Source organism: Lathamus discolor, chromosome 2 (genome assembly GCF_037157495.1).
Source record: "Lathamus discolor isolate bLatDis1 chromosome 2, bLatDis1.hap1, whole genome shotgun sequence".
Lineage (NCBI taxonomy): Eukaryota > Metazoa > Chordata > Aves > Psittaciformes > Psittacidae > Lathamus > Lathamus discolor.
In genome coordinates, this window is record NC_088885.1 from 97531101 (window position 1) to 97549235 (window position 18135).

Below are 18135 nucleotides of genomic sequence, written 5' to 3' on the forward strand. Positions count from 1 at the left end.
ATACAGATATATCAGCATTGAGGGAAAATGTTATTAAAATACCCCCAAAAATTCACTTTTATGTAAAAGGAAGTGAAAATTTCCACAGCGGATATTTAAGCATCAAGTAATAAAAGCAAAGGCCTTTACCTGCAAACAATAATAATAAAAAAAATCAAATACAATTTAACACTTTAATATAGTTGTAGACTCTTCTTCATACGCTCCAAACTCCCTTACAGAGCTGATAAGAATATCAATCAGGACACTTCATGGTTAATCTAATCACTTACTCAAAGAACATCTGCACAATCATGGTATCAGTTCATACCATGGAATAAACACAAATAAGGAATAAACGCATCCCCGGGATAAACACAAATATGGAACCATGTGGCTGTGCAAACCCGCTCAACACCACATCAATATACTGCGTTTACCCTGCACAGAACACTCACGCATAACTCAGACATTGTCTAAAGTATACCACATGGTAACAGCAGAGAAAGCTTTTAACACACTCATGTCTAAATAGCTGCCTTTTCATCTTGTCCTCAGACAGCCAAGTGCACCCTGTGCCACTTTTTCCAACGTTTAACCACATCACTGAACACTCCTTCCCTGAACTCTGTCTGGTTAAGCTTTCATGAGCCATGAAAGTAGGTTCACCATGTTTTAAGAAATATAATACTTTACCTTCCAACCTCTCTCCCCTACACAAACTAGTAATGGTGTGACTAGAACAGCATGAGATGCTAGTTGCTTTAAGTAAAAATACTAGAACTCACTACTGGAACATTTCCTTGCTTGTGTTCACAGATCTCCCTCTGCTGTCTCTGAGTTACTTCAGAACCAAGAGTAAGTATGGTATTGCCTAACTTTAACACCCCCCAGAGAACACGTGCTAGGGAAACATGCAATGGCTCACTACACTTTCACAAAGCAAGCAATTTCCCTAAACCCAACTTTTGTTCCAGACACCCCTACAAAATTATTTCTGAAATTACCCTAGTCACACAACAAACAACTTGCCAACAGCAAGCATGTATGGCATTTCTACCTGTCTGAAGTGACCAGTTATTAGAGCACAATAGATAGCTGATTCTACACTAGCACTGGTGTACTCCACGCTGGCACAGAAGCATGAGGTCAAGCTCCTCACGTAACTTTATGAAAGTATTTTTTCCTCTTTAATAGTTCTGGAATCATTTCTGGTCATCTGAAACCTATGGAACAATGAGATCCTACCCCACTGCTCTCCTCCTCTTCATGAGCCTCAGAATAGTATGAAAATGATGACGTTCAACATCTCTTGGGAGTCACAAATGCCTCCATCCTTAGTGAGTTTGGTGAACCTCTCTGTTTCAGAAAAGCCATCGAACATTTTTTGACACACTTGTTTTATGACATAAGTAGGTGATCCTTCCCATAATCTGAAGTGTGTCATTAATGGATTCGTGGCTCTGTTAACTTCCAGAAGCAGAGAAGAGAAAGGAGTTCAAAGAGCATAATGTGACAAGAGGTTAACAACATTTACACTTTTAGAGCCACATAAGGCAGGCTAACATTGCCATCATACACCATGACAAATTACAGAACAGCTCAACGTGACTTGGTGCTTAAGAAAGTCAAAGAAACTGCAGGTGCAGACGTGACAATGGAGGGTGGACAGAGCTTATGCAAGCCCAGCAAGTCCAAATACACTTTAAGACATAAAGCATGAATGTTTTAATCTCAGTGTAACAGCCCTTCAAACATTCCAAGTGCTACATGTAATCATTGTTTTCTTTTAAGGAGAATAAAGAATATCCACATAATTCAAAACACTTGCATCATTCTCTGCTTCCCAAGTATCCTCTGCTACGCCAACAAAACTGCCTTTTTGACTTTTTTGGACATATAACTGAGATGTTTCATTCAAAGCCAAACTTCTCCCAGCCTAGCAGTATGGTTTACGCCATCTGTTACCTCCTCTACATTATACTGCATAGAAGCAGATGAGGCATTTCTGATTCAGGCAAATCTGGAGAAACCAAAAGGGGCAACATGAAACTGAGTGTCAGTTACAAGGAGTCACAGTTCCTCCCCCTACTTAACCATTATTTTTTTTCTGCTCAATTATTCCTACAGCCATAGAAATTTGCCTCCTATATAAATGAAACTACAATACTCAACTGCAATAAGAACAAGAGTAAAGAAAAAGAAGGGAAAAGGTCACAGAGATAGATCTATGATAGATCTATCATATAGAATCATAGAATCATAGAATAGTTAGGGTTGGAAAGGACCTCAAGATCATCTAGTTCCAACCCCCCCTGACATGGGCAGGGACACCTCACACTAAACCATCCCACACAAGGCTTCATCCAACCTGGCCTTGAACACTGCCAGGGATGGAGCACTCACAGCCTCCCTGGGCAGTCCATTCCAGTGTCTCACCACCCTAACAGGAAAGAATTTCCTCCTTATACCCAATCTGAACTTCCCCTGTTTAAGTTTTAACCCGTTACCCCTTGTCCTGTCACTACAGTCCCTGACAAAGAGTCCCTCCCCAGCATCCCTATAGGCCCCCTTCAGGTACTGGAAGGCTGCTCTGAGGTCCCCACGCAGCCTTCTCTTCTCCAGGCTGAACAGCCCCAACTTTCTCAGCCTATCTTCCTGCGGAGGTGCTCCAGGCCCCTGATCATCCTCGTGGCCCTCCTCTGGACTTGTTCCAACAGTTCCATGTCCTTTTTTATGTTGAGGACACCAGAACTGCACATAATAAATTATGAGTTTATCATGCATTTGGTATACAGGAGTACATCTTGTCTATAACTTCTTTAACTTCACCTTTTCCCCAAAAGCTTCCTCTGGGTACAGGAAATACATCAGGACTCTACATTATTGAGTGGAATATTTCACTTACTGTAATTTTGAGATACTGTTTTCATTCCCCAAAATTATCACTGATATATTTTGCTACATTTTTTTGTACATTTTAACCTTCTGCAAACAAACTAGAATATAAAACATCAGGGGCAGCAGCATAAAATTCAGCAAACACTGAAAAACTTGGTAAAGCACTAGAAGCATCCCAACTACAGCAACAATTACATAAAACTGACTGCTTACAGAAGAGAATTAATAACAAAAGATGTTCCTAATTTCCAGATGAAAACAAGAGCCGTATCTGCACAGTGTCAGCAATCACATAGTGAGAGAAGCAACCAACAGCTTCTACAGCAATTCTCAGGACAGTATCATAACTCAGTTGAAAGAGTTAATTCTGCAGCAGAGACATTCTGAAATATTATGAGGCACTCTAAAAGTAAAATACATAACTTCCCTCAGGTACTTCTCTCATGCATATGACAAGCAGATGAAGTGGTATCTGGAAAACTTTGTTAATAAAGATTCTCATTCACAAAAAATGAGGCATTTATTCATAAGGGATGAAAAACAACAATAAATAACTAGAAGATCTGCTTATAAAAAGTTACATAAATGACATTATCTGTAATATGCATTGAATTCCTGGAAGCAAGTAAATAATTCACTTTTTCTTCCTTAAGGTAACATGTAGAAGAAGATTAGCTTTGTCAAGTCACCTGAAATGAAGGGACAGCCATGAGGACACCAAGAGCTCTTTCAGGGTGTGTGAAATCTCATACCAAACTGTGGTAAGTTTACTTCGCATTATACAGATATCATTTTTCTATTCAGCAAAACTCGAGGTTGTTAAAATTTAAACAAGACCACTCTGTCAAATCTTACTGATACAATTTCCATGTAAAGAATGACTGCTATGAAAAAAATAGTATTTTCCAACAGTGAATTAATTCAGAAGACAGGATATTCTACAGATTGAAGAGCACAGGTTCTTAAGGTAGATATAAGCAGATCTGACAGAAGCTAAGGTCAAAATTCAGACTATAAAAAATTTACACGATTTGTATACACACACACACATATATATACATACACACTATATATATGTTGGTGTTTTCAGCTCAAGAAAACTGACAGGCCAAATGATTTCTGCAGTGTCACACATGATGTCTGAGCCCGTAAGGCTTTCTCTGACACCAAATTGAGTTTGACTTGCAAAGAGCTGACGTGAAGGATTTTCTTTTAAATGGCGTTACGCCCCATTTCACCCCCTTCGCTTGAGTACATAGTGGAAACGTGAAGAACACACAGCGCGGCTTTCCACGGTGTTTTTGAGACAGCTCTGAAAACTCTCAAAAGCCCTGTAAGCTCTGCAGTTTTACTGGCAGAGGAAACACTGGATTTTAGGCGTTCTTTCTTTTTAGCACTTAGAACTGAGGAAGTGACAAAGCGCACAAATCTGCTGAAGAGTCCAATGCAAACTGAATGATGACGTTCCGGTTTAACCCTGTTTTAAAGCTGGAACCTCCCTCTCCCCCGCGGCTCTGCCCTCTCACTCAGGCTACGCTCCCCGCCTTACACACAGAAAGCAGCTTTCACAACTCCTCGTTCTCCCCCGAGCCCGTGCCGCCCCCCCCAGCCCCGTGGCTGACGGGCCAAGGCGAGCCCCAAAGACGCCGAACTAAACGCGAACAACTTTCCAAACCCGCCCGGGCCCCGCCGCCTCACTAACAGGGCTGTCTCACGCTTCCCGCCGCCTCTGTGAGGGCTGGCAGGGACACCTCCTTCTTCCTCCCGCGCGGGCTACGAGGACAGGTAACAAGCACCCAGCGCCTGATCGAGAGAGCAAGAGGCTGCGGTGCCACAGGACACCCGGGCCAGCAAGGAGGAAAGGGTTAACCCTGCCTCGCCCGAGCTGTGAGAGGAGCCACCACCTCCTTCCCCCCCTTTCCCTCCCCTACCCCGACGCGCTCCGTAACTCACCTCAACCCCACCCGCCTCCACATCGCGCCGCCGCCAGGTCCCGCCCCTCAGCGGGCAGCCCCGGTGCGTTCTGGGATCGCTCTGTCCCCTCCCTTCCCGGGCCGCGACACAGGGCTAGGCGGTAGGCGGCTGGAACTACGGTTCCCGGCGGCCCCGGTGAGGCGCGGGAACCCGGAAGTGAGCGGTGGAGGCGGGCAGCGCGGGGCTCCCCGGTGGAACTCGGCCGGGTGTTTCCTGGCGACGGGGGAAGTGAGGAGCCGCCGCGGAGAGTGGGAGCCGCGTTTCTCCCCACCCCGGGCGCCCGATCTACCATGAGACCCGCCATCTTCCCGCTCCTGCCTGACCCTGGCTGCCTCCTCCTCCTCCTGGTGAGCTAACCGGCACCGCGTCCCTTCCCCACTGCTCTCCCGCCCGGCCCGACATGGCTCTGCCGGTGGGAGCATCGGCCTGGCCTGAGCGGCCTGGGGGTGGCCAACGGACCTTGGGGCTCTTCGCGCCCAGCCGCCAGCGTTATCCCGCTCGCCCCGCTTGTGCGCGCCGGGAATGTGTCTGGAACCGGGTGGTGGCCTTCGGCTCGCCGGGGGACGGGGCAGCTCCGCCGGCACCTGCTCGGCGGGGAACGGGGGGGATGGGGGAGGCGAGCGGCGGTTGCGGGAGCGGCCCCGGTTGGCGGAGCGCGGTGTTGTGGCCGAGGCTGATAGGCTGCGGACCCGGAACGGGCCGGCGGCGGGGTGGGGCCGGGCCGGGCCTGGGCTCGGCGCTCTGTGGGCCGAGGCTCGGCGCTCTGTGGGCCGAGGCTCAGGAGCCGCCGCGGGCTCCGGGCATTGGCCTGGCAGGCGGTGGGGTCTCGCCTCGGTGTTTGCATGGCGGAGGCCAGCGTCGTGCTTCCCCTCTTCAGGAGCCAGAGGGGGGAAGTGAGGGGAGGGAGTGAGCCCGGGGGAGCCGCCGCTGCCGGGAGAGCGCTGCCTGAACCGTGCCTCCCCGAAGTCTGCTTATCGCTTGTGTTTCTGTGCCGCTGCCCTTAAATAGAGGGGAGAGGGCTCCCGTAGCCGAGCGAGGATGGGGCTGCCTGTGCGTCCTTCCTGGGAGCACGCCTGCGGTGAGGTAACCCCAGCTCAGCCCGGCGGCAGGAGCTGGGAAAACTTCCCGAGCTGTCTTGCACAGCCGTCAGATTTATCTTTAGTTGTCAGGCTACGGCGCTACAGCTACTCTTTTTTTTTTTTTTTTTTAGCTGGCATTACATGCATGACTTAAGCCACCTTCTGGCTTTGCACGTACACAAATGCAATCACTGATGTGTGTGTTTCGTGGAGATAAGTTGTCTGTGTTGCATTTCATCTATTGCCTTTTTAAACAGGCAGATGTAGTGATTCATACTTTTACAGAGTTGCATTGGGACAGTCTCAGCGTTTCATAGCTTAAGCGACTTGCAGAGCTACAGGGGTCTTGTGTGAGTAGATTTAATGGGATTTGGGCTTAAGATGATAATGCATTTAAGCTATTTTAAATATTTGGAAGAATAAAATTAGTGAGAAAATAAATAATTGGAGGTGAAGGCAAATAGAACTTTGGAAATCCAAAGGGAAGTGCATAGTAATACAGCTATTAATGAATGAAATAGTTAGAAATGTGAGAATTACTTAATAAACAGAACAAGTACTTGTTATCCCTTTAAAATGTGCACTTCTGCCTGGATAAGTTCTGGTTAAATTATTACAAACTTTCTGTAGTTTTAAGGTTAGTAAATATATGTGATTGGTAGGGTTTGAAAAAAGCACAAGTTTATATATATATGACTATTTATAGTGTGTTAGCTCACTATATGAGAGACTAAAGTGAAGAACCTAGTATTTTCCAGCCAGACCTGTGTGTGCATTAAAACACTTGCTGGTGTGCTAGGCTGGCTTTCACCTAGTACAGACTTCAATGAAAATAATCAAAGAGCGTGTACTGTTTTAAAATGCCATTTAAATGGGCAAGTACAAGTTTGAAAAAGTGGATGTGAGTTAGTGAAAGCATTTTTCTTTCTTCATGGTACAATTGGTCAATGCAAATGTAGTATGCATCAGTTAGTTCTATATTTGCCAGCTGAAAAACAGGAAATGGCTAACATCTGAAGCTTCCCCATGTTTTAGTTGCTGTTTCTTTCTGTGTGAGTCGTTTAAACCTATTTCTAATGAGATTTAAAAGAGCCATATATATAAAACATTAAGAATACAGATCAGAGTTTTTTGTTTGGGGGGGGGGGTAATACAATGATGTATAATGTTATCTGTGTAATTCTTCAGCATTGTATCAGATGTGGCCCTGTGTTGTAAGGCGCCTAGTTAGATACTTGGGTCAAATCAATGAATCATTCCTTTTAGTAGATTTGTTAAGAGTTTTGGGAAAGTTGTCTTCAGCAGACTGGGAGGGGATCCTTTTTCTTTAAAACAGCTGAAGACTTCTTACAAAGTCTGGTGTTTGATTTCTTGTGGCATTCAAATAATCTGGTGAAGTAAACCAAATAAGCTTTAAAATTCTGGTAACTTTGTTTTTCTTATTACCAACAGCCATGAATACTTAAGAGCAGAGTTGTAACCTTTACCTAGCTGGTAAGGTTTAGGAGAGCCTTCTGCTTTTCGTCCAAAGTATATGCCATCTAGCAGAGACTCTTCGAGCACGGCAGTTGGCATATTTCATGGATAAGTGAGCTTATTAGTGTTACCTTGGTGGTTCCCAAAACAGAATACGGTATGTAGGTGTGAAAATAGATTACTGAGAAGGTCTTGCTTAGTAATAGCAATGAAGCTAAAAAATATTTCTGTTTTCAGACTTTTGGATAAGTATATTTATTTTCTAGATGGGGAATTAAAGTGCTGCAAAAGGAAGAAAAGGTGCAACATTATGCCAAAATAAGTTTTTTTGTCTAAAGAAGTTTGACAGTAGGAGCTGACTAAAATTTTAGAGGGCTTTGGGATTTGCTTTAATACTTTTCTGTCTGGTCTCACTGAGGATTGGAGGTTGTAGCACAAAGCATTACAGGGATACCTGTCAGTCCCAGCACAACCCTTTTCCCTTTCAACTTTTCAACCTTATGTGCTAGCATTGTACCGGAATTCTGAAACATGAAAAGGGGCTAGAGAGAGGATGAGGGAAGCACAGGCTGGCATGATCCCTGCCTCTGCAACACTGGAACTGAGTAGAGGCTGTAGAAGCTTGTGTACAGCTGATTGCAAGACTGGAATAGCCTGGAGAAGAGAAGGCTGCATGGGGACCTAATAGCAGCCTTCCAGTACCTGAAGGGGGCCTATAGGGATGCTGGGGAGGGACTCCTTGTCAGGGACTGTAGTGACAGGACAAAGAGTAACGGGTTCAAACTTAAACAGGGGAAGTTTAGATTGGATATAAGGAGGAAATTCTTTCCTGTTAGGGTGGTGAGGCACTGGAATCGGTTGCCCAGGGAGGCTGTGAGTGCTCCATCCCTGGCGGTGTTCAAGGCCAGGTTGGATGAAGCCTTGTGTGGGATGGTTTAGCGTGAGGTGTCCCTGCCCATGTCAGGGGGGTTGGAACTAGATGATCTTGAGGTCCTTTCCAACCCTAACTATTCTATGAATAAGAGATATGTAATAAAGTTGTGTGTCACCTTGTACTTGTAGATTAAGATGTTTCTGCAGTGTTGGTATATTGCTTAATACTGGGTAGGACAGATCTTTAAGATGAATCCAAGACAGTAGAATAAATGCTGGCGGGACAGTGGATAATCACATTCTCCTCTAAGGCAAGGTGTGGTTCTTTGGCTTTGCTCTAACCAGTCGTTCTGTATGTTTGCCTCTACTTGCAGATGCGTATATTTTGCCTATAGAGGGAATTCCAGAACAAGGCACTCTGTTGCACATACTGCTTCTGCGTATGCTTGAAAGGCATTTAGAAAGACATTTTTCATAGTGCTTAGTACTTCACTGTGAGGCTCATGTGCAGTGTCCCTAAGCAATAGATGTGTCAAGAGCAATCACCAACTGATAGTGAAGGAAATGAAGGGGGAACTTCTCTGTGGGTGTTTTGTTCTTTTCTTCTTTTTTATTTTTTCTTTTTTTTTTTTCTCCTCAGACAACTGTAAAAGGAATTCCCAATTGTTGCACTTTGAACTGTGGAGGTTTATTACGTTTCAAAAAGCCACTACTCTAGCTTTTCTTTATGGCTTGTTTGAAAAGGTGTTGTGGGCACACTGAGAACACCTATTTCTTAATATATTTGGCAACACCTTTTGGAAGAGCATAATTGTCCTCTTGTATTCTGAGAATGTGAAATGTTGGAGTGTTTTCTGAGTCAAAGCTTAGCTAGTCACCTAACAAAGCAGTAGTTTCTCTTTGCTTGGGGTTATTACTGAAGCCTGGTGTATGTTCAATTTATGATTTGTTAGCCCTACTGTTGATTGTACGCTCTTCCTTATAATGCAGTTTATCATTGACAAGATAATATTTAGTGTTACAGTTGATCTTGCACTATCATGTTTAATATTTTTAGTGAAGCTTTCAAAATACTACATACATAGAGATGTAATTGCAGCTGTTAGGAGTAGTGACTTAGAAGAGGCAGTAGTCAAACTTTTGAATTCCCTATTAAACTTTTCATTGGAAAAAATACTGTAGGATAATATTCTTTTTCTACTACCACTGCCTGTCATGTCTTGCTAATATGACACCAAGTACACAAATAGTGAAAGTAACATGAAATAAAATTTGTTTTATCTTAATTTTTAATGCTGTAGTTAATAGTAAGTCGTCAAAGAGAAACTGAACTCTGTATATTTTATGTATAGAGCGTATTTGTATACATTTGCCTCTTTTTGTGTATGTATTAACAAGTTTTATAGTCTGGAATCCTGCTCAAAAGTTAATCATCTGCATTTGAGCATTAGTCAAAGATTGTAGTTACAGACAAATTTTAGGCCGCTGAACCTTATACAATGAAAGAGATTGCCTTTGAGAGTAGCATGGCATTTCAGAGTTGTCCATTGTCTGTCATGACCTCTAAAGAGTGAAACAGTAGTTAACTGAGGATCTTTCTCTAGGCTGGGGGGGTGAGGAGCGGGGGAAGCTTATACTGTTGCTATGAAGAATTGAATTCTTGCTGTGCCATGTGTTGGGCAAGTTTCCTGTTTGGAGTGCTCAGGAGGGAAGAGAGGTGAAACTTAACTGATTTTTCAAACAGAAAACTTGGACAATGCTGGAAAATATGAGTTATTGATGGTAGGATGTCAGAAATCTTGTTGCTGGCAGCTGAAGAATTCTGTGGTGACACACTCCTTGACTTTTCTTTTGACAGACTTGCTGTTCTCTTCTTTTTTGGAAGGACAGCTTGCTTACGCAAAATGCTGGTCCTCATGCTGCTATCTTGGGAAAGCAGAACTACCACTGGTTGTTCTTATACATGCCCAAGAGTTATCCCTTGTGTTTTAATCACACTTATTTCTTTTGACATACTTAAGGCTTATATGCTAATATTCAGGAGGAGCAATTGTGCCCCTTGCAGGCTCTTATGTAAGCCTCACTTGTATAGATTCCAGATACTTCCTTTGCTTGAAAGGAGGGAGTTCTCACACGAAAAGCAAGTATACAAATGCGCTGTAAATTTTATACTTCAAAAGCTCAAGAGGGTCTAGAGATATATTCAAGTATATATTCAATATATATATTTTGAATATACATATTCAATGTATATATTGAAGAGAGTCTATATAAATATCTATATATATCTATATATATAGATAGATATCGGGACAGTTTAGAAATATATTCAAGTATATATTATATGTATTTTTTCAAGTTCTTCGATAATGGAGTGGTTTTGGATGCATTAGTAATACATCTCCTCTCCGCCGTCCCATTTGAGAGAGGACTCTAGTTATTTAGAGGAGGAACCATAGTAACATTTGGGAATGTAAGCAAAAGCAGTATAGGGTGTAGATGTCAGAACCTAAAGAATGTTTTCTGCCAGAACTCTAAACTGGAGACAGCTCCTCTGAGAAAGAGTAGAGCAGATGCATTGTAAAGGATTAGGAAGGGAACTGAGATCAGATTTCCTTCTGAGAGTTCTCTTTGCACTTCTTTCCTCTCTGATATATCTTTGTTCATGAGAAATATGCAAACGTATGTAATAGAACGTATAAGAAATAGAAATGTATGTAATATTCTTTTTCAAAACTTAGATTGTTTGAGCAGTTAATATTACTAACTTCTAAAAATGGTCATAACCAAGATTTTAGGGGTTTGATTAACTTCTTTTTTTTTCTTAATTTACTGGCTTTCAGGTTTTTAATTTTTTTTTTTTTTTTTGGGCGGAGGTGTGCTGTTCTAATTTCATCCTGCCTGCTCAAGCAAAATTTCTATAGTCCTAACAAGTATTTATGTGTTTATTTTCTAACCTCTACCTTCTGTGTGCTGTTTTTAGTAAGAACTTATTCAGGAATTCGGTGTTAACCCATGCAGGTGTTCTGCCATGCCTGCTTCCTGCACAATGGAGCAGATTGGTTTTGTGCCTTGAAGATGTTGTCCTTGAAGATCAATAGGTGCTCATGGGCCCTTTTGGCTTTCAGAGCAATGTTCTATGGGTGAACTGATTTGTTATTAAGACCTGAATGTGTTCCGTTCTTGCCACTTTTTTTCAGAGTTCTGCAAGATATGGTTTTCTATCAAAAAATAAGTATTGTATAGATTATAGATGGAAGTTAAGTGAGAGCCCAAACCATTGGTAACCTGTATCTGAAAGTTAAATCAGCAGTGGTGAGGAAATGAAACACTGGAGGTTCCAATGGCTTGTTTTCAGGAATTCATGAGTTATCACATTTTATGTGTTGGGGTCTCCCAGCTGGTTCACTTTGGGATCAAAATTAAGGGTATGTTAACCCACAGGGAGATTCTGGGTATATGGTTTGCTGCGTTCAGTTTCAAGAGAAGGTACTTCTCCATGGCATTGATTTCTGAAATCACTGAAACTTTGTATCCTGAATGGTGTTCCTGAAACAGGAACCTGAGCAGTAGGTAAAGCCCTACAAAGTTCCTTGGTATACTTGTTGCAACTAGCGTGTCTCCTCTCTTGTGTCAGTGATTGTTTCCTATGTGTGTTTCATTGAGGTGCATCCAAAAAGAAAAATAGTCTGTAAGGATTTCAGGGGGTTTTGGGATTTTGTTTTTATAGGTTTGTGAGAAGTGGCGAGAAGAAAAGCAATTTAATCTCTGTTGTAAGATAATTGGCAGTAAAGCTTACATTTGTCTCCAAGTGGATTCGTGTGGCAATTGGGCATAAACATGGAGAGAACTTGTTCATTAGGAACTCTGCAAGGAAGTATTTTGAAAGGCAAGGAATAGGTGCCTGTTCCAATGGTCTTGAAAAAGAAAACAACAGCTGTGATAGTGTTTTTGCTGTTTGCCATAGCTGTCGTGATTATGAAGTGATGATATAATTAACTTTCTCAGAAGCTTCACAAAGGGAAAGCTTTTCAGTTATGTATCTACATTTTAATCCCAAGAAGAGCTTTTTGGTCCTTTAGTCACTGTCTATCACTTCTGTCTCTTACAGTTTACTGAAATTCTTTCATAGATCTTGCTGGAAACACTTAGACCCTAAATTCTTTGCCAGTCATAAAAATTATGATTTTTCATAAATGTGTATATGAAAATACTATTTTTTTTTTTTTCCCTATTGAGTCAGTTCACTTGGGATTTTGGACAGAATGACTGAAAGAAAAATTGGTTGCTTCACAAAGGTAATTAAGACCGTCTGTGGTGCAGGGGGTGAACAATTAGGGGCTCTCTCCTACTAATGATCTGTTAATTAGTGAAGGGAGCTCAGAGTTTGTGGCCCTCTCAGGAATTACCTTTGAATGACATTTCAGACTGCTTTGGTTAAGAATGTATAATTGTAGGGGGGGAGAGGCTCTTTTATTTTTCCTTAGTATTTTTTTTCTGTCAACATAGGACAGCAGACTTTGCTAAAACAGTGCAAATATGTACATATAATTAGTGTTGCATAGCTAGCAAACGTTAGTTTAAAACCAGCGAATACATAGCTGTGATACCTGTCGTGGTTTAAGCTGAGGATTTTGGTTGCAGGAGTAATCTGTGTTGAGAACAGTAAGCTGGTTAACTGCAGAGACAGGGTGTCTGATACTTGCTACCAGTACAAGCACTGCACCATGTGAGTGTGTTCCTATTATTTTTAGGACCAGTCTTGAGTACTTGAATATTTTTGTGGGAGTCAGAATGAAGCTGGTTAATAATCCTTGTGGGAGGTAAACCAGCACTGGGTATCTCTGTACCATGTCCTTTTGTGCATTTCAAAATATCTGAGGCATGTGTCCTGTCCTCTGCATTATTTACTCTTCTGCTGTCCAGATTTATCCAGGATAAATTGACTGCATATGTGCAGGCCTTTAGCAGCTGTTTAGGGCAGAAAGAAAATAGCTTCTGTAGAGTCTGAAATTAGCAACTCATTCTTCAAGCTGCATGCTGCTATGGTCCCAAAGGTGAATTTTTCTCTTCAGTTCAGGCAGCGTTACTTTAATCAATGTTTTTTGTGTAGAGGATAGCCAGTGGATTAATTGTAAATATATTATTCCCCCCTAGTTGAAATTCAGTTGGAATGCAGCTCTGGATTCATCTTTCCAAATAAGTAGTACTAGAAATATCTTATCCCTTCTAATGTGTTATTTTAAGGTAGCAAAAAATAAATACTAACCTAAAAATTGAGGCAAAGCATTTGTTAGAAATAAGCTAATGGATTGCCAGTGACCTTTAGTATATATGATTGGTAATTTGCATGTACACAATGAAAGCTTGTAGAGTGTGCATCATGCATTTGCCTGGAATGAAGAAAAGAAAGTCGCATGAATTTAGAAGATGTTTTAAATGGATTTTTTCTGAAGGTCAGTGTTCTTATGGTAAGGAAATAGGAAGCTGAGGCAATAAAATCCCACTGTGTTTTAGAAAGTTTATAATTTTGAAATCCTAAGGTGTTCCTCATTTTTATTCCTCAGAAAGAGGGAGGAGCAGCAGCAGAGGACTGAGTCTCAAATGGTTTTAATGTATGGACAAACACTTCATATGCTATAGGTGGCTGTGTCACAAAGTGCTGTAGTCATTTTCAGATGCACAAAACAACCTCCTGCTGAAATACTTGGAGGTAATCTGAGGAAATGTGGCATCCTAATCATGATAAAGGAAGAAAAAAGTAATCTGTAGCACAAGGAGGGTCTTGGTGATAGTGGAAGTATTTTGCTAATAGTTCTAGGTCTGAAGTTAATAAATGGAGGTGGCTGCATGTATATTCATGTGTGGGTTAGCTTTGGCTGAGATTGCAGGGTGTAGCTTGTAGAGATTAAGAAATTGTTGAGATTGTAGGCTGTTTATCCATGTAATGCTAAAACTGTAAGATGGTAAGAATTTAACTTGAACTGCTAATTGCTTATACATTTGTTGTACAATTGTACTTTTGCCATTCTGTGCTGGGAGTGTGGATCAATTGTTTAGTTCTAATCATCCTTGCCTTCAGCATCAAATAAGGATGAGCCAAATCAAGCTGGCTGTGCTTCTGTGCTTTCAAACTGCTTTTGTTATTCAGAAGTACAAATAAGCAATTGAAGCAATGTTATCAAAGACTGCTTTGTCCACTTATATTCCCTTATGTTGTCTTTAGAGTGGCAGTTAAACCAGCATGTTTTGCTTCGCTTTGGGTGGCTGGGTGAGGAGAATGACCCTAGTTTTGTTTTTCACTTAAGTATTTTGTTTGTCCAATTATCACTTTTACTGCCTTTTTCTTTTTTAACCTAGTGTCTCAGTTGCATAGTTAAAAGCAGCATGGGTGTTACGCCTCTGGAATTACAGGATTGTGATATTTCATCTATAAATGCTGATAAGAATGTGAAATGCAGATTTCTCCCAGTACTGCAATTTCATTGTGCCACCTGCCTGCCATTTTATCTAAATTGATTCTTAGGTATTTCTGTCATGGAGGGCCAGATTGTGTTTATGATAGCCCTTATAGTTGCATTTCAGCAATTCATACATTCAGTAATTCATACCTATTTTTAACACAAGTTCCAGCCTGAAAGATGAAATGGAACAGGCTTGTCCCACCTCGCTTGATACTGCAAAGAGATAGATAGGTAACTTGATATTTTGGAGCAGAAGAGAGAAAATATGTTCAGTATTGCAAACAGATTACATGGTTAACAAAAAAAATAAGCGGCTAAAAGTCAGTAGGTGTTGAAGTTGAGCATTTAAGTACGGAAAATTCATTTATCTACTTACATGTTCAATCCTTCAGATTGTAAAAACACTACATCTGCTTTCGGTTTCTTCCCCTAAGGTTATGCTTTGAAGGAGAGATTCTGAATTCTATGGGCATTTCTTCCACAAGAATGCCTTAAAAAATTTTGGCTTTATTTTAATATCCATTTCCATTCCTAGTTCAAGAATGAGCAAAACATGCATACGAATATATGCATAATATAAAAAAAGAAAAAAGTCTTGAGTCTTGTTTCTTGTCCTGGGGTGGCTCTGTCTGTAAAGACTAGAATAAAGGGCCCAGGAAACCCTGTGAAAGAGCATAGTGAGTAGCAGGTAGTATATTGCATTCTGTAACAATCCATGTGGCTCTTAAAATGCAGTTCCTAATAAGCTTTCTGTTTAGTCTCAGCTATTTATAAGAAATTTATCTAAATTTCTTACTTATTGATACGTATCAAAATAATTTCCAAAATACTTTTAGAGAAAAAATGGCTTTGACTTATCTTGACACTCAGAGTATTGAGAAATTATTTACATTTCAAGATTACATATATGATCTGTGACAGGAGGAATGGAGTTACAAGTGTAACACCTACAAGGTTTAAACTTTCTATGTGTTTTTGGTATTGGGTTTTATGTGTAATAGCAGGGGCTGAAATAAAGAACAGGCCTTGTTCCTTGGCTTAGTGATAAGGGGCAGCAAACTGTTCTACTATGCTAGCCTTACCAGAGTCTTCACAAGACAAGACCAAGCTATGTTTTTTTTTTTATTTATTGCTGGATCACAGCTTTAACAAGTTCAAAAACTTCAGGATGCTGGTTTTCATGTACAGCAACAGCTGCTTAACTCGTGCTAATAAGTTTTGAGATTATTTTACGTGCTTGGTTACTTCTTGAAATTGAATCCTGGCGGTGTTGCCAGAGAATCAGAGCCATTGGTAGATACGTAAAAGAAAAGAGTTATCAGATCATGTAGTTGTGCTGGTTTGGGGTTTTGGTTTGGTTTTTGTTTAACTTCACGAAAAGCTGCACAAAGTACACCTTTTTTTTTTTTTTTTTTGAGGGGAATTCTAGCTGCTTGTGTAAGAGAAGAAGCTTGGTAAATAAAATATGTAAAGATTCAGAGTTTCCAGTGGTTTCCTGGGGAGGGAGCTGAATTTGTGGCTTTAAAACTCTCAAACAAGCTTTCAGGTAGGCTTATGTTTCTGAGGATGTAGAGCACTTTAAGCATAATTCATGAAGTAATACAGTTGTTCAGATACCTGTTTGCATCTTTTGTAGGTGTATGGACTGTGCTGCCTCCTAAGTGGACAAGGAAACCAGTGTGTTACAGCCCTGACTAGGGATTGCTTTTTTATTCCAGACCAAGAGAAATAACTAAAAAAGTTCAAGTGAAAATAAATGAAAGGTTGTATGTCTGGGGCTTTTGTTTCAGCCACACCTCGTGCTTTTTGACTGGCTTAAACATTTCTATAAAAGACAGTGGGCCATATGTTTGTGCCCAGGCTTAAGCCTGAAGTTGTGTTTGGGTGCATGATTCTGCTACTGATAGCTTTATGGAAAAAATGCAGTGTATTGAACTGCATGTTGTGATGAGGTTTAATTTTCATCTATGCAGCGGATTTTACGAATGAACATCTTGTGTCTTGTAGAAATAGTTCACAAATTGTTGAGAGGTTAGCTTACCATTTTTGCTGGGAACCTTTAGTGCTGTGGTAACAGGCCATTGGGGTACTGCTGTGGCTATGAATCATTATCAGTCATACACGACAATCCTGCAACTCCTTTGCTTGTGTATTAAGTTGTAGGAACCATTAGCTGTGAGGTTTTTTTGTTCCCTGGTTTGGAGTGTCCAGTCAATGGCATTTCAGAGACAGCCTTTGAATTGTTTTGTTTCCAACACTTTCATTGCAAAAAGCTCTTCAATATTAATAATAAATGTATCTACACCAAGTATTCCTGTCAGACACTTGAAATGGGAGTAGATGATAAGACATGTAGAGGGGAAAAAATTGTGCTGCCTGTTTTAATATGGTGGTCTCTCTACCTAGCTCTGTGCAGTTATAGGACTGTTTGGCTAAATTACTATAAAATTGTAATGTTTGTCAATGCTAAAGTAGTGAGTTTACTTTTCTGCTACATATATTATCTGTGTTTCAGCTGAAGGGGGCCTATAGGGATGCTGGGGAGGGACTCTTCGTCAGGGACTGTAGTGACAGGACAAGGGGTAATGGGTTAAAACTTAAACAGGGGAAGTTTAGATTGGATATAAGGAGGAAATTCTTTCCTGTTAGGGTGGTGAGGCACTGGAATGGGTTGCCCAGGGAGGTTGTGAGTGCTCCATCCCTGGCAGTGTTCAAGGCCAGATTGGATGAAGCCTTGTGTGGGATGGTTTAGTGTGAGGTGTCCCTGCCCATGGCAGGGGGGTTGGAACTAGATGATCTTGAGGTCCTTTCCAACCCTAACTATTCTATGATTCTATGATTAGATAGATTTTATTTCTTCTCATGGAAGTTAGTAACTGAATCCTTAAATCTATTTTCAGGAGCTTCCTTTGAGTGTTCTAAACTTCTCTGATTAAATTTTAGCTATGCCTCTTACAGAAAAATAATAGGAAAAGGATTTTTTTTTTTTTGTACCAATTTAGAAAATTGCTCTGAGAACTTAAATATACCGCAGAAGTGATCATTAATTGGTGTGTTAAACTAATATAGTTTTGTCTCGATCTTACAATGAAAGTATTTTACATTACTAACAAAACCCCTTAATCAACAGGGATGGCAGCAGTTAATCTAAATTATGAAAATGTTCATGCACAGTCTGGAATCAAGTGGTGACAATTAAGAGCTGAACTGCTCTCACTGAGAGAGTCAGTAATGTTCTTTTTATTTTTCCCTACCATTCTCTATTTACTGTTATCTCTCTCTGCTCTGAACTTCATGGTTCATTATAGAGCTTCTGGGAGCACCGCCAGTGAGATGCTCCTGATTGATGGTTCTGAAGCCAAACTTCAGGGGCTCTTACAGTATCTGTC

The 18135-nt window shown here is 41.1% G+C and overlaps 2 protein-coding genes across 6 annotated transcripts in view; one reads left to right on the forward strand and one right to left on the reverse strand.

Annotated features, from left to right (window-relative positions):
* Nucleotides 1–4904, reverse strand: part of INVS (inversin) — an 86218-nt gene extending 81314 nt beyond the window's left edge. For 2 of the 4 annotated variants that reach the window (XM_065667830.1, XM_065667827.1), the window contains exon 1: nt 4834–4903. The gene's annotated coding sequence lies outside the window, so the exon portion shown is untranslated. Of the gene's footprint in view, nt 1–4582; nt 4759–4833 lie in introns of those variants that run through there. The other 2 variants (XM_065667829.1, XM_065667828.1) reach the window with 2 other exon arrangements.
* Nucleotides 4905–4916: 12 nt separating this feature from the next.
* Nucleotides 4917–18135, forward strand: part of ERP44 (endoplasmic reticulum protein 44) — a 49092-nt gene continuing 35873 nt past the window's right edge. Inside the window, exon 1 of one of the 2 annotated variants that reach the window (XM_065667835.1) lies at nt 4917–5201. In XM_065667835.1, coding sequence (XP_065523907.1) covers nt 5145–5201 — 57 coding nt within the window. In that variant the 5' untranslated portion in view covers nt 4917–5144. Of the gene's footprint in view, nt 5202–5760; nt 5938–18135 lie in introns of those variants that run through there. The other variant, XM_065667836.1, reaches the window with a different exon arrangement.